Genomic DNA, 14,716 nt, shown 5'->3' with positions numbered 1-14,716 from the left:
GAATCACGTTTTAATTTTGGAAATTTTTAAAGTATGTTTGATTTCTTATATGGAGTGTTCTCCTTTCAATAAGAATTTTCGAGACGAAGTAAATTTTATTGGTGATGATGTGGCAGTTGCCCCGTGTTGATGAACACTCATATGTGTTACTAATGCGAAGGATCTCACAAATGACTATGTTCGTATTATTTCTATTAGTCTTTTCTTTTATTCTTTTGTATGTGCACTTTTTGTACAAATTTGTTATATTCCTTATTTTTCGCATTAAATTTTTAGTGAACTTGAGATTTTATTTTTCTTGGCTTCGTCATTGTTAGTTAGGCATTTTCTCTTATTTGAAAAAAATTATTTCACACTATTAAGTTGACCTTAGTCTCAAAATACTTCATGTGTGGTTCAAATTTTGGGCATTTTAATAAGACATTTGAACCAAATTCTCAAACATCACAATCTTTTCTTGTAATTAGGTAGTTCTTGAGGTTCTTTTATGAGGAATAAAACTTTTTGATCTCTAGTGTAGGCCAAATTAAAGGTATCAAATAGTATAATCCCGTCACTTCGGACATTATGCATAAAGATTTATCACTCTTGTAATTGTTCTACAAATTGACTTTTCATTGACCAATTAGTGTAACAAATATTCCACAATGATATTTTTTTTTTTAGTACCATCATCCTCAATTTTATAATTTTCTTGGATTTTTTACGATTATCTTTTTGTATTTTTTACATTTTGATGCAAGAAATATAATGAGTTTGACAACATATTAAATATAAAAATAATTTTTTTTTATAACATCACTAATTATATGCAACTTGATGGGCATGGTGAGCATTGCCATTGACAACGGTCATGTGACATGAAGATTGTCATTTTAATTACGGGTCACATGAAGATTGTCATTTTAATAACGGTTAAGTAAAATAATAATAAACGGGTTGCTCTTTATTATTATGACTAGCTAAGTTAAGGATGTCATCTTCATGCATAAGTAGATCCGGCAAATGATGTTTCAACACTCACGTATAGTTTCATAAGTAAAACGACTATAGGTTTCGTAAAGTAACACCGGAGTCTGAAGAAAACAATAAAAAAAAAATCAAAAAAAATTATCGTAGAAAAATTATATTTTTATAGAAAATATAAAGATGGTATAGTAAAATAATTGAATAAATTACTCAAAATAATAAGTTTGTTTGTTTTTTTTTTTTTTATAAAAAAAGAATACAATATATAAATTTATACATAATTATTAATTATAAAAATAAAGAGTTTTAGGTATTTATAAATATATTTGTGTCTTTTAGAAGGATGTAGGACTAAAAAAATTATTAATAGATCACACCTAAAAAATCTGAAAAAAATAATTAAAAATTTGAAAATAAATATTTTCTCGGTTCCAATAGAAAATATATATATTTTTTATTTATTTCTTCTACTCAATTGTACTATATTTTGTTTTTATATTATAAAATGATTTATATATAAATAACAAATTACTTTCAACTTTTACAAAAATCATTTTATTTTGTACATTTAAAAACAAAAATATCAAAATCACCTTATAAATTTTATTAATTAATAAAATATAATTATCTCTTAATCTATTTTTTTTTCTTAAAAGAATATCATATAGAATTAAAAAAAAGAATATGATCACACATTTCTTTAAAATTCTCTGGATTGGGGTTTTCTACTTAATTGGGCTCAGGGCCATTAAAAATATACAATTTGAAGCCCAAATCCAAATGAAAGAAAAAAATATGTATACTCTCCCATCTCTTAAAGTTACGGTGAAATTATTTAAAATTTCAAATTTATTTATGCACAATGTAATTTTTCTTTCATAATTTTACTATTTATATTTTAATAAATAATACTCCATCCGTTCATTAAAATTAGTTTATTTGAACAGGACACAAAAATTAAAAAAATAAATATTTTATTGAAAAAGTGATAAGTAGTTTAGGGTATTTTTGGAAATTTAGTTAAAAAATAAAATAAATAAAGAGATAATGTTAATAAAGCTAGTGATATTTGTTGTAAATAAGTATTGAATGAAAGATAATAATTAAATGTTGATTTGTTGACTTAGCCAGAATTAGTATTGAAATAAATTTAATAGAAGGACTAAAAAAGAAAGTGAGAATAAATTTGGCGGATAGATGGAGTAGTAATTAAGTTTTTTACACTTTTCTCTATCTATGTATCATAATTTTTTTAATTTCCAATAATTTTTTTATAACGTTATATTATTTCTGTTTACCTATTTTAAATTGTATCCAAACAAAATGTTACTCCGTCCGTTCCACTTACCATGCTCATTTTTCCACTTTTGTATGTGTCTCTTATTCTGTCTATCTTTTTTTCAAAAAAATATTATAAAAAATTCAAAATTTAAAATTTTTAATTTAAATTTATTAAATTTTTATTATACTAAATAATTATTTTAATTTTAATTTAAAATTATTTTTATTAAATAATAATTATTTTTACTAATATATTTTTAATTATTTACTAATTATATTTCTTTTAGATAAATAAGTTGTGGACAGGAAATATAATTTCTTCCGAAAGAAAAAAAAAAAATGTATACGGAGTCGTAACATTCCTATTTCAGCTTCAATTACATTCCTGAAAACGACGTCGTCTCACAACAGGCCACGCTGACAGAAGTCGAAGCACACGAGGAGGAAGACCACAGAAGTTCCGAAAAATACATACTCGTAGTCGAATCCAAAAAACCCCAAACAATTAACACATTAATTATAATACTATACGATCCCAATACGTACATTATACGACACCGACACTATACCACACTCCACACGTGCGACACATCACCAGCTACCAAAACGACGCCGTCTCCATCTCACGCGTTGATTCCAGCGCCGCCGCGACCCGGAGCCGGCGACGGCGGCTGCGCCACGTGGAACTGCGCCGTGTACTTGTTCGCGGTTCCTTCCGGCGCAATCACCGGCGGCTCGTTCAGAAACGCCGACGTGCTGCTGATCCACCTGCACCAACAACACGTACAGATTTGTAATAAAAAAAACAAAATTAGTAATTAATTAACTCGTAAATCTTATGTTGTACACGGATAAAGTATACATTTACTTTTATATTGTACACGGATAAAATATACATTTACTTTTGGAGCAGAGATTAAGAAATAATAATATTTTAATTATAATAGATAAATAAAAATAGTATAATGACATTTTTGTTCTTATTTTTTTTTGTATAAAAATAATATTGTGATGCGCGGAGATTAAAAAATAATAGTATTTTAATTATAATTGGTAAGTAAAAGTAATATAATGACATTTTTGCTCTTGTTTTTTGGTATAAAAATAATTATGTGATATAAAAGTAAGGATATTTGTGAAAAAAAATAAAATATTTAATAAAATAGTTACTTTGTAATTGGACATCCCATAATAGAAATATATATACTTTGTAGCTGAATTATACTCCCTATGTCCCACATAATTTGTCCATATTTTCTATTTTAGTCCGTCTCATATAACTTATTTTTCTTATTTTTGGAAATATAATTATACACTTTAATTATATTTTAAATTTTAAATTTTATAATTTTTTAATTTTAACTATTTACTTATCTTAATCTTAATTTATAATTATTTTTACTAAATAATAATTATTTTTACTAATACACTTCTTAATTACTTACTAATTATACTCTACCTAAATTATTGGATTTAGGTAATATACCCATATTACATGGGACGGAGAGAGTATTTGATTTTATCTCATTTTTTTCTCTAAAATATTAAATCAAATATTTACATTTTTTTATATTATATTAAAAATTTATTTTTCGTCTAAAAACATAGCATCGATATTATTTATATTAAATAAAATAATTATTCAAATTTAATTTTTTTAATTATTCATTAATCCAAATTCAAAACTCCAAACAAACACAGCCTTACTTACCAGCCATTTTTGAGTATTAATTTCTCGAGACTTGTCTCAGTGTCAGCTTCTAGAAGCTCCTTCTCAATTCCCGGTTGAGCTGTCCTCTTCACAGCCTCTTCGAATATAATTTTCTGCACCAAATATACATACATGTCAAAACCATATATATGTAATCCTTCTGTGAGGTCCAGGAGCAAGGAGTCCAGACAGCATAAACACCGCCGACTGGATAACTCCGATCTACTCCGGATCCGTGCTCCCAGCCCCTCCCAGATTATGTCACTACCCACTTCTCAGGAGATCCCGGAGCAAGAACTCCAGACGGCGTATGACAGACAGCACACAGCCACGGGATCCCTGCTCCCAGGCCCTCCTAAAGAAGAAACCCTAGTTACTGCTAATACCTGTGTGCGAGGAGACAGAAGAGAAATATCCTTCAAGTGTTCTTCCTCTTTCAGCTTCTTCAACTTCCAAAACGCTTCGATTTCGTCTCTCGTCAGTGACTTATTCCTCCTTAACTCAGCTGCAAATTATAAATTATAATAATTAAAGACAAAAAATTAAATTAAATTAAGATTATTATCAAATATTAATTTCTTACCTTCATTAGGGTTAGACTTGGAAGCAGGAGAATCCCAACCAGCCATAAGAGAACCCATTATTGATATCGAAGAATTAATATTTGCAGAGATTCTTAAATCAGATCAGTATATACATATATATATATATATATATATGATCGATGATGTTTATCTTCGAATGTAAATTTGGTACGTGGGGCTGTGTAATAATGCAGTGTGTCTTGATCTTATCTGTTGATGGGATTTAATAATATAATAATATTATCAAAATTTTTAATGCTCAGATTAGATAAATTTCTGTGGACTTTTTCGGGGGTGGTTTTCTTTGTCTGGAATGGGCATGTCCAGTTGCCCATAGATTTTTGAATTCGTGTTGGGGAGGTTCCAGGAGTTCAGATCCTGACGAGATACAGTATTATCTTTTGTCACAGTAATTATTTGATGGCGTGTGGCGGAGGGTGTCGGACTCCCGGGTGTCGCTGAATGTTTTCCGTTGTTGCTTGTTCCTGTCAAGTTATCTGGGTACTTATATATTATATTCAAGATAAATTTCTAGGGTTTGCTTTGCGAAAATTTTCAATATATTTGTTAAAAAAAGATTATGGTAAATTACATAAGTTTTAATAAAAATGCACCAAATTTTATATTTTTTATTTATTATGTGAATTTTAATTTTGTTAATGTAGAATTAATTATTTATTTATTTTATTAAAAAAATTTATTTAAAATATTTTGTATGTTTTTTTATTTGTATAAAATATATAGATATTTATTTAGAATCAAATATAAAAACAATTTTGGACAAGAGAATGTTTCGTGCAAATTTTAATTAACGCAAAAAAATTTAAACGTAATAAATAAAATATATAATGTTTTATGCATTTTTACTAAAAACATAAAGAAATATTATAAATTTACTTAAGAAATTAATATATTACACATATTTATTTATTCATAATTTAATATTTAAATTTAATAAATAATATAATAATTTTATCATATATTTACCCCGGCACTTTTTTTTATTAATTTCTCAATAAAATTTTCATAAATTTTTTATTTTTATTATTTATTTATCCAATTAATAAAATTTCCATGACTAACTAAATTTATATAAATTTTCTGGACAAAAAGAAAATATGTTTTATTAATTTATAAATTAATAATATAATGTCTAACTCATATATATATTGAATGGGCTCAAAAATATTAATTGATATAAATGGGCCATCAAATGGGCCCAATCAACAATATGGAGCCCAATAACCAAAAAGGAGAGCGAATATTCAGGTTGAGGGCCTTTGCGGAAGTATAAATTCATTCGTAGAAAGATTCGTTCCGTCTTCGCCTCCAAAATCTTTGGCCTTCTGCTAATCTTGAAATCTTCCAGAGTTAAAATGGAATCTGCTCCACAGCAATTCAAGGTCTGTGTATCAATCTGCCTACATTCAACGCTTCTTCTGCTGCTTTCCTCCCGATTTCATCGCCTCTTCACTGAACTGAAGAAATGCAACCCCGTTTGTGTTGCAGATAATCTTAGGATCGTCATCTGTTGCTCGCAGAAAGATTGTAGCCGACATGGGCTATGAATTCACGACTATGGTAAGTGTGATTGTATGCTATCGAGTTTTTCAATTCAGGGTGAATTTTCGTTTTTACTGTTGCGCACAGTCTGCAGATATTGATGAAAAGGCCATTCGGAAGGAGAAGCCTGAAGATTTGGTTATGGCTCTCGGGGAGGCTAAGGTATTCGGTTATGATTTAGTGTGTGTTTGTACATGTTTCTTTTCTTTTTTTTTTTTTTCCAAGGGATAGGTAGTTTCATCGAACGGCCTTTACGGACTACTCTGCTGCTTTGGATTTTGGAAGCCATAGATTTTTGGAGGCAGAGAAGTCTTGAGCCCATGATAGTTGATGCTATTGTAGTGCCGAGGTAGAGTGAAAGGCTTAGGAAGGAATTCATTTGGGAAGAGAGGGATTATTATTGTTATGACAGTGGTGAATTTGGGGTGATGCTAAGAATGGAATAATCATCGAGAGGTGGGTTTAGTAGTATGAGAGTAGGAAGAATGCTGGAAGAGTTTGTGGTTATCTGGAAGTAAGAGGTCGAGTTGCATTGCATGAGCCTTTAGACACTGTACAGGAAGTCATTGTGTTGTTAAGGTCTTTGGGATGTTTTCGATCTGAGTTGTTTTAGATGTGAAACTTTTTTAATTGAAAACAGGTTTTGCATGTTAATGTCTAAAATGAAAATAGTGTTGGATTTTATGTTTCAATGGAAAATATGTCTCACATACAATGTTTTGAATTGAAATTAGTTGTTTTATGTGATGTTTTAAATGAAATTATAGTTTCTTATACGATATTTTGAATGAGAATAGGTTTTTGATAGTGCATATTTAATAGAAGTTTCAAATGAAAAATAGGTTTTTTACATAATGTTTTGAATGAAAATAAACGTGGAATTAGATTTAGGGATGAAAAGTATTTTCATAGTACAAATTGCAACACAAGATCGAAAGTACACACACACACAAAAAGACACAACCTGATATATAGATCACCATAGGGTGCTCTAAATTATTGAAAGTTTATTTGCTACTTTATGGTCTGGAAATGGTTTCATTTTATCTGTTTGCTTGATTGCCTAGTTACATCAAAATTTTAAAATCGTGTTATTCATTGCTGTCTCAGGCAGATGCCTTAATAGAACGGCTCCAGAATCAGAAACACCAGGAGAATGATGCCAAACCTACAGTTGTGATAGCAGCTGATACCGTATGCTCCATTTCCCTTCTACTTATGTGCTTCAATACACTAACTATGCCATAGATTTCTGTCTGTCATTTAGCCTAAATAATTGCTGAAATATGCTCGAAATCTCTTTCTACATTTGTTGTTGAAGAATCTGTATGTGCATATATATTCTGTCGAATAGTAGATGCCAATAAATATAAACAGTCTGTAGCTACAATCCTTTGTACATTCATAAGTACTCGCATACTGTGTTATGATTTCCTTTATTTTTCTTCCGTATTTCCCTCAGCCATAGGAAACCATAATTTATTGAATTTGAATTTGATATCTTTTAGGATAATGATGGCTTTTGGCTGTTTTGGGCTCTGCGGTATTTTTGTATTTTATACTGAATTGTGGCCAATGCTCGTCTCTTTTGATTCATGTGGTTTCCTATTATAAGTGTCACTCTCACATGAACTATAATTTGCATTAGGTAGAAAATGCCCAAACAAAACTTACAACAAAAGGGGATGAAGGACCTACCTTGCTGATCACTAGCGACCAAGTATAAGCTACTTTCCTTGGCTTGTTTACCCATTTTCTGAAACATGATTTATAGACATTCCTTCTTTAACGTAAATTATTTTGAATGAGGGCACCATTTGCCTTCAATTTTTCAACTTGTCCATGTAGCTTATGATAAACCATTATGATTCCTTGTGCAAACTTTGAAACTTTGAAACTTTGAAACCATTTACGATAACCATTGGATTTTAGTTTTTTTATATCCACACTTTGAGAAGAAAATGGTACCTTGTTAGGATAATATAATGTATCTAATATGGTGTTGTCTTGTGTGATTTTTCATTTCATGTATATTTTCTTGACCATCTGCACCGTTTCATATATTTTCACTTGATCAGCATTTATCTCACTCTCTAGATTACAAAAAATGTAACTATCTAATATATATTTACTATCATCGCCGGTTGATATTTTAGATAATTGTTATCCGTTTCATTCTTTTAAATTGCATGCTTAATATTATCTCACACTAAATAAAATTGATGTGGAGGTGGTGGTGTATGAAGGCGCAATAAGGGAAAAGCCTTCGAGCAAAGAAGAGGCACGTGAATTCATGAAAGGTTTAGTAGTGTATCTCTATCTTCGATCCTTTCTCTTTGTTCTCATTTTCTCATTCTAAAGACCTTACATATCCATGTTTCAGGCTATTCAGGTGGACATGCAGCGACTGTGACTTCTGTTGTTGTCACTAATCTTAGCACTGGATTGAGGAAGGGGGATTGGGACAAAGTCGAGGTACATATAAAAATAATTAATTTTACTTTTTTTACTGGAAAGTGGTCGAGTTAGATGTTTTCAATGTCATCCTTTTTCATCCACTATGTTATCTATCTATTCACATCTTTTACTTTTCTTTCCCTTCACGCCTATCCTATTAACACTCTGTCATGATTTTTGCAGATTTATTTCCATGATATACCTGACAAGATAATAGATAACATGGTATGTAATTTTTTGACGCTTTAATTTACACACCTTTCTTTGTTTACGGGAATAAAAAAAGAAAAAAAAGATTCATATGGTGCCGTAATCTGTGTCTCCAGCTAGAAGAAGGAATTGTGCTCAAAGTAGCTGGAGGACTCATTATCGAACATCCTCTTATTTTGCCGTATGTCAAAGAAGTGGTTAGTTATCCGACATTCCGACTTACCTTCATAACAATTTATAATCTATCCTAACAATCACAATTTAAGCGCATTAGATCTAATTTCTTTCTAGGCAATTAGCATATGCTTACCATTTCATGCGATAGATGATTTTCAATTGAATCAACATTTGTATCCGGAACTAATAGCCAATATGGCAAGTAATAAAATTGTGATACCCTATATTCCAATAATTTGAATGGGGTTTAAGATGATGGATTAAGACTACTTGTATCAATGAGGTCCAAATTCCTTTTATAAAATCCACCGATAAGAGTTTGTTTCTTTGAGATTTGGATTTTGGTTTGAGTTTGGAGATTGAGAACAGTAAAAATTTGAAGTTTGAACTATAGTATTTGGTGTATTTTTTTTTGAATGATTTTTTTATTTTTATTTTTGGTATAATATATTAAATGTACAATAGGTTTTGATTTCATGGTTTTGGGATTTCTTGATAACCAGATCTTAAAGCAGGTCTCTAAAGTTGCTCGATACCCTAGAACTTGAATATGGTTTAAAGGAACTATAAAATTGCTTATTTCAATATAGTGCAAGAAATAAGAGTTCTCGAATTAACATAATTGTTTTAGGATAATTCAAGATGAACAATCTCGTAGAAAGTTATAGTAGTTGTTTAATGTTGCAGCTGATATTGAGACGATGATTTGAATGATTTGACAGGTAGGAGGAACTGACAGTGTAATGGGACTACCCATGGCCTTGACAAGAAGATTAATCGAAGGTGTTCTGTAAGATCGAACAACTTCTTGACATTTTAAGATTTGAGCCTCTTACTTACATGGACTAAATTAAGAGTATATTGATATTGTCGTTTTAATTATTGTGTAAGCTAATTAAAGATATGGTTTTAATGCAAATTATATACGATAGATGGATGTCTTAAGAAATAGAATGTGATTGAATTCTATTGACAGCTTTTGCTTATTGAAGCTTTCTAATCCACAATTCGAGAATCCAATTATATCTAATATAGAATTGAACTTGGGAACCATTTAGTTTTGTGTAGGATGACGGATGTTGCTAAGGTGTTCTTACCTTTTTACTGTGATAAATTAGTAAATTTTTCAAAAATCACTTTTGTTATTTTTCATCATACTATTTGGAGTTTAGGAAATTTCGAGATTTTTGGAAATAGTTAAGAAGTTTGGGGTGTGTTGTGATTTTGTGAGAGAAAATAAGAATTTGATGCGATATTTTTTGAAAAACTTGGAAATGATAAATATTGTCAAAACTTTCAAAAGTGTATGAAATAGAGCCTATATTTTTCAAAAAAACATATCAAATACTTACTTTTTATTCTACTTTTTTTCAAACTCCAAGACATTTATAAACACTTTCATTCATCATGCAACACTTTTCGCCATACTTATTGCTCAGATTAAATACACGTAACTACTTTTACGTGATGGTGTAGACGGCCACTGAAAAACCTTAGATGGCATTATAATGATAGTAACCTCTTTAGCGTTCCTAGTTTTACTTTCTTGGTTCTTTGTGGTACAAGAAGCTGAATTGAAATGAGTAAGTATTAGGATGTACTACTTTTTGAAAGCAAGTATGGATATAAATATGCTGAGTAGTGTATAGTGTGTCTAAACATCGTATATATGGATGACTCCTTGTGTGTGGTCATTCCATAAATCATGCTCAGTTGACATCAGTTTTAGTATACTGACATTGTTTTCTGCAGTACACTAAAATTGGCACGGTGTCTCCTACACGCTAAAATGAATTTTATTGGGTACTGTAGAATTTCCCACCAAAAATTGCGGACTTCTTGAAAGTTGTATGAAGAAAGTATATATTTCTCAATGTTCTCACTAATCAATCAATGATTGTCGTGAAACAAATCATTTATTAAATAAAAGCAAGTGAAACTTTGAACTTTATCTTCCATTAGCACAAAGTGCTTTGGTGCATTTGTTTATTGAAGGTGAGCTTTATTTGTGTTCCAATCACTTTAATTTGTTCCACTATAGATGAATTATTGGTAGCCAAAAAACTATAATAAATAACGGTGAATCTTTCTTTGTTCATGATCATCTGCAGCTGCATCTACTTTCGTCATAAACATATTTTTTGCATTCCATTTCTGTTTGTGTGGCCATATGATGAAGATATCTGAAAATTTTCTTCTCCTTTTAATGATATTACTTGTTTTGGAGTTAGGGTGTGTTGCCAAAAATACATCTTTTAATTGTGTTGCTCTCCTCAAGTTGAAAGCGAGTTTTGTCGATCCTTCAAATAGTTTGTCTTCATGGAGTAACGCAGATTGTTGCACATGGGAAGGTGTTACCTGCAATGAGACTTCAGGACACGTCGTCAAACTTGATCTCCATGGTTATAACAACCTTGTATCGAATGATATCACATGGGTTTCCAATCTTACATCATTGGAGCTTCTTGATTTGGGCGGGGTTGGTCTTAGTCGAAATAATGACTTAGTTGAGGTACTCGCTGCGCTCCCTTCTTTATTAAAGTTTCGTATGTCTAGTAGTGGACTTAACAATAGTCATCTATCCCATGCCTGCCAAAATTCGACAATCCTTTCGCGTGTCCGAGTCTTGGATCTTAGTTATAACTCATTTGATGGAGAAGTTCCTTGCTTTCTTCATAATATAACTTCATTAAGGTTTCTTGATCTTTCGAACAATCACTACAATTTTTCTCCCACCCATTTTCCTAGATTGAAAAACCTTGTAGATCTCAACCTTGGGAGCAATGCTATTAATTGTTCATCAAATTGGATCTCCGAACTCATGTCTGATAAATGTCACTTGGAGTCGTTAGATCTTTTCGATAATTTCTTTTATGGAGAGATCTCGGGAGCTTTCAAGAACATTTCTGGATGTTGGGGTCAAAACTTGAGGACACTAAGTTTGGGTTTCAACGGCTTTAGTGGTGATTTACCTAACGAGTTCGACAAAATCAAACAATTGATGTATCTCGAACTTACTAATATGCTTATTACCGGTCCGATTCCTGAATCTATTGGGAACTTATCAGGCTTAGAAGTATTGATTGTTTTCGTTAACATGTTAGTTGGTTCAATTCCATCATCCTTTCGAAATTTGAAGGCATTGAGAAGATTGGATATAAATAGTAATCAATTAAGCGGGGAGATTCCTGTGTTTCTAGGACAACTATCAAAACTCGAGTGGATTGATCTTTCGTATAACTCGTTCAATGGAACGATTTCTGAGGCTCATTTTGCCAAGCTCTCGAAATTGGAACACCTCGACTTAACCTCCAACTCGATTAATTTTACAGTTGGATCGAGTTGGATGCCTTCTTTTGGATTGAAGATTCTTCTTATGAGATCTTGCTACATTGGAGGTCCATTTCCACCATGGCTTCAAACTCAGACTACATTGATTGAGTTGAATTTAGCAAATTGTAGCATTTCGGGAACTCTTCCAAAATGGCTCGGCGCCATGAATCTTCAAAAGTTGGACCTCTACGATAACCACATACATGGCGCAATCCAGAAGCTTCCTTCAGGATTGACGTCATTAGATCTTGCGGGCAACATGATCGATCACATTCCGAGGAACATTGGTAATAACGTACCTCTTTTAGGCATTCTAATATTGGCGCGAAACTCCATTAATGGTTCGTTACCTGATTCTTTTTGTGCGATGAGAGCTTTGACCTTCATAGATCTCTCGAGGAATCTTATATCCGGTAATTTGCCGGATTGTTGGAAAAACTTTCCGGGTTTAAGTTTTCTTGCACTGTCGTCCAATAAGCTTTCGGGCAACATTCCTGAATCCATTGGAGAGGCTTATGATTTGTCGTGGCTTCTATTGAGCAACAACAGCTTTTCAGGATGGATTCCCCCGACTTTACAGAACTGTACCGGTTTAAAAATGTTGGATGTAGGAGAAAATATGTTGTCCGGTAGCATACCGGAATGGATTGGAGATAACATGTCGGATATAGAAATTCTTCGATTAAGGGACAATATGTTTCATGGTGCGATTCCTCGCACGCTTTGTCGAGCTTCTCGGCTTCAAGTTCTAGACCTCGGGAACAATAAGTTGAATGGATACATCCCGCGTTGCTTTGGGAACTTCTCCGCCATGATAAAGAAGAATGTACTTGGCCAATTTTATTGGGATCAAGATAGTTTACGCCAAGTGTTGAAAGGAATGGTGATGGAGTATAGATGGGGAAGCTTATTTGATGTGGTTAATATGGATCTTTCGCGCAACAATCTTGTTGGGGAAATCCCTCCGGAGTTGATGGATCTTGTCGATTTGCGGGGTCTTAATCTTTCGTATAATCACTTGGATAAAGGAATTCCGGAAAATATTGGGGATCTGAAGTATTTGGAGTCTCTTGATCTTTCGAACAACCATTTGTTTGGAAAAATTCCCAATAGTTTGTCGAACCTATATTTTCTGAGCTACCTGAACTTGTCCAACAATAATTTGTCGGGACCAATTCCTATCGGAAAGCAATTGCAAACTCTTGAAGACCCGTCTATTTATGATGGCAATTCTCGACTCTGCGGTGCTCCGTTGCCAAAGAGATGTCTTGGCGACGAAGCACCGAAAGGATCAAACGATGAAAATGATGCATCATCGGGAAAGATCGATTTAGAGGATAAAATATGGTTGTATGCATTTGTCATTGGGGGTTTTGTCATCGGATTTTGGGGTTTTGTTGGATTCTTGGTCTTGAAAAAGAGTTTTAGACAAGCATACTTTCGTTTTATGGAAGAGATGGGTAGCAAAACCTTGGTTTACGCGGCATTAATGAGGCGAAGAATTTCAGGTAAGTGAGATGTGCGTATAGAGTATGTTGCTTTCAAGGTTTGGATTTGAGTTTGATGTTGTAAAGTAGTTGAGACGATCATTGCTGAAAAAAAATAAAATAAATAATAATAATAATATCTTGGATAAGATTAATTTTTTTTATTTTTTTTATTTTTTTTAAGTGAATAAAGTATATACTCCCATTATCTTTTTTATTTTTTTTATTTTAATTTGTCTCAAAACAAAATATCTATTTTTTTGTTTAAGTAATTCTGATATCTATATACTACTAAAATTACTCTTAAATTTACACTATATTACAAATATATCACTATAACAAATTTTTATCTTAAGGCATTTTAGTCATTTTACCTTTATTTTTATTACATCTTTAATATCATACTAATATTTTTAAAATTTCGTCCAAAAAGCAAACGAGATAGATAGATATGAGACGAAGGGAGTATTATATACTTCCTCCGTCGTCCAATTGTGTGCTCATTTGACCGGACACGAGTTTTAAGAAAAATATGTAAGAATAAAAAATTTTACTTTTTTTAAAAAAGAAAAGTGGTATTTACTAAAAAAACGAAAATAAATTTGGATGACAATTAAAAAAAAAGTGAAAATAGATTTGAGCGACGGAGAGAATATATTGTATTAAGGTGCGTATATCGTGGATTTATTTGTTTAGTTATTTGATATTTATATGTAAAGTATAAGAAATGATTTTTTTGGAGAAAATAATATATATATATATATATTAAAATTTGTGTTGAATTTTTTTTTTTTATAAACAAATTTTGTATTTTTTAAATAATATTTATGAAAAATTATTATTAAAAAATAATATTCTTTAAGTGATTAAACCTATATTATGTATGAAAATTGATATATTTTTATTGAAAACAAATATTAAAAAAATAATTGAAGTAATCTTTT

General features: G+C 31.2%; 3 protein-coding genes across 4 annotated transcripts; 2 read left to right on the top strand and 1 right to left on the bottom strand.

Annotated features, from left to right (window-relative positions):
• Nucleotides 1-2,592: 2,592 nt before the first annotated feature.
• On the bottom strand, nucleotides 2,593-4,697 carry LOC127264534 (uncharacterized). The gene is made up of 4 exons (XM_051294110.1): nucleotides 4,545-4,697; nucleotides 4,348-4,466; nucleotides 3,962-4,074; nucleotides 2,593-3,018 (listed from the first exon to the last, which is right to left on the bottom strand). Exons 1-4 carry the CDS (start codon nucleotides 4,600-4,602, stop codon nucleotides 2,874-2,876), a joined length of 435 nt encoding a protein of 144 aa, XP_051150067.1. The 5' UTR covers nucleotides 4,603-4,697; the 3' UTR covers nucleotides 2,593-2,873.
• Nucleotides 4,698-5,834: 1,137 nt separating this feature from the next.
• Nucleotides 5,835-9,881, top strand: LOC127264489 (uncharacterized). Of its 2 annotated transcripts, XM_051294039.1 has the most exons (10): nucleotides 5,835-5,948; nucleotides 6,055-6,126; nucleotides 6,196-6,270; nucleotides 7,219-7,302; nucleotides 7,757-7,828; nucleotides 8,339-8,408; nucleotides 8,492-8,583; nucleotides 8,749-8,790; nucleotides 8,892-8,972; nucleotides 9,675-9,881. In XM_051294039.1, the coding sequence occupies exons 1-10, from the start codon at nucleotides 5,922-5,924 to the stop codon at nucleotides 9,744-9,746; spliced, it is 687 nt and encodes a 228-aa protein (XP_051149996.1). In that variant the 5' UTR covers nucleotides 5,835-5,921; the 3' UTR covers nucleotides 9,747-9,881. The 2 variants fall into 2 exon arrangements, with proteins under 2 accessions (XP_051149996.1, XP_051149997.1); XM_051294040.1 differs by lacking the exon at nucleotides 7,757-7,828.
• A 159-nt stretch (nucleotides 9,882-10,040) lies between these two features.
• Nucleotides 10,041-13,899, top strand: LOC127264488 (receptor-like protein EIX2). Its single transcript, XM_051294038.1, has one exon. The coding sequence runs from the start codon at nucleotides 11,123-11,125 to the stop codon at nucleotides 13,799-13,801; it is 2,679 nt and encodes an 892-aa protein (XP_051149995.1). The 5' UTR covers nucleotides 10,041-11,122; the 3' UTR covers nucleotides 13,802-13,899.
• Nucleotides 13,900-14,716: the final 817 nt, after the last annotated feature.

This window comes from Andrographis paniculata, unplaced genomic scaffold (genome assembly GCF_009805555.1).
Source record: "Andrographis paniculata isolate CXL003 unplaced genomic scaffold, ASM980555v1 Contig70END, whole genome shotgun sequence".
NCBI lineage: Eukaryota > Viridiplantae > Streptophyta > Magnoliopsida > Lamiales > Acanthaceae > Andrographis > Andrographis paniculata.
Note: the sequence above shows the minus strand (reverse complement) of the source record. Positions and strands in the feature narration are given on the sequence as shown.

Bases quoted from the DNA above. Each gene is read 5' to 3' on its own strand.
- LOC127264534 (XM_051294110.1), bottom strand. From the start codon at position 4,602: ATGGGTTCTCTTATGGCTGGTTGGGATTCTCCTGCTTCCAAGTCTAAC. The intron at 4,467-4,544 runs GTAAGAAATTAA...TATAATTTGCAG, and splicing joins CAAGTCTAACCCTAATGAAG to CTGAGTTAAGGAGGAATAAG. The intron at 3,019-3,961 runs GTAAGTAAGGCT...TTGTTGGTGCAG, and splicing joins TTAATACTCAAAAATGGCTG to GTGGATCAGCAGCACGTCGG.
- LOC127264489 (XM_051294039.1), top strand. From the start codon at position 5,922: ATGGAATCTGCTCCACAGCAATTCAAG. The intron at 7,829-8,338 runs GTATAAGCTACT...ATTGATGTGGAG, and splicing joins TGCTGATCACTAGCGACCAA to GTGGTGGTGTATGAAGGCGC. The intron at 8,584-8,748 runs GTACATATAAAA...TGATTTTTGCAG, and splicing joins GGGATTGGGACAAAGTCGAG to ATTTATTTCCATGATATACC.
- LOC127264488 (XM_051294038.1), top strand. From the start codon at position 11,123: ATGATGAAGATATCTGAAAATTTTCTTCTCCTTTTAATGATATTACTT.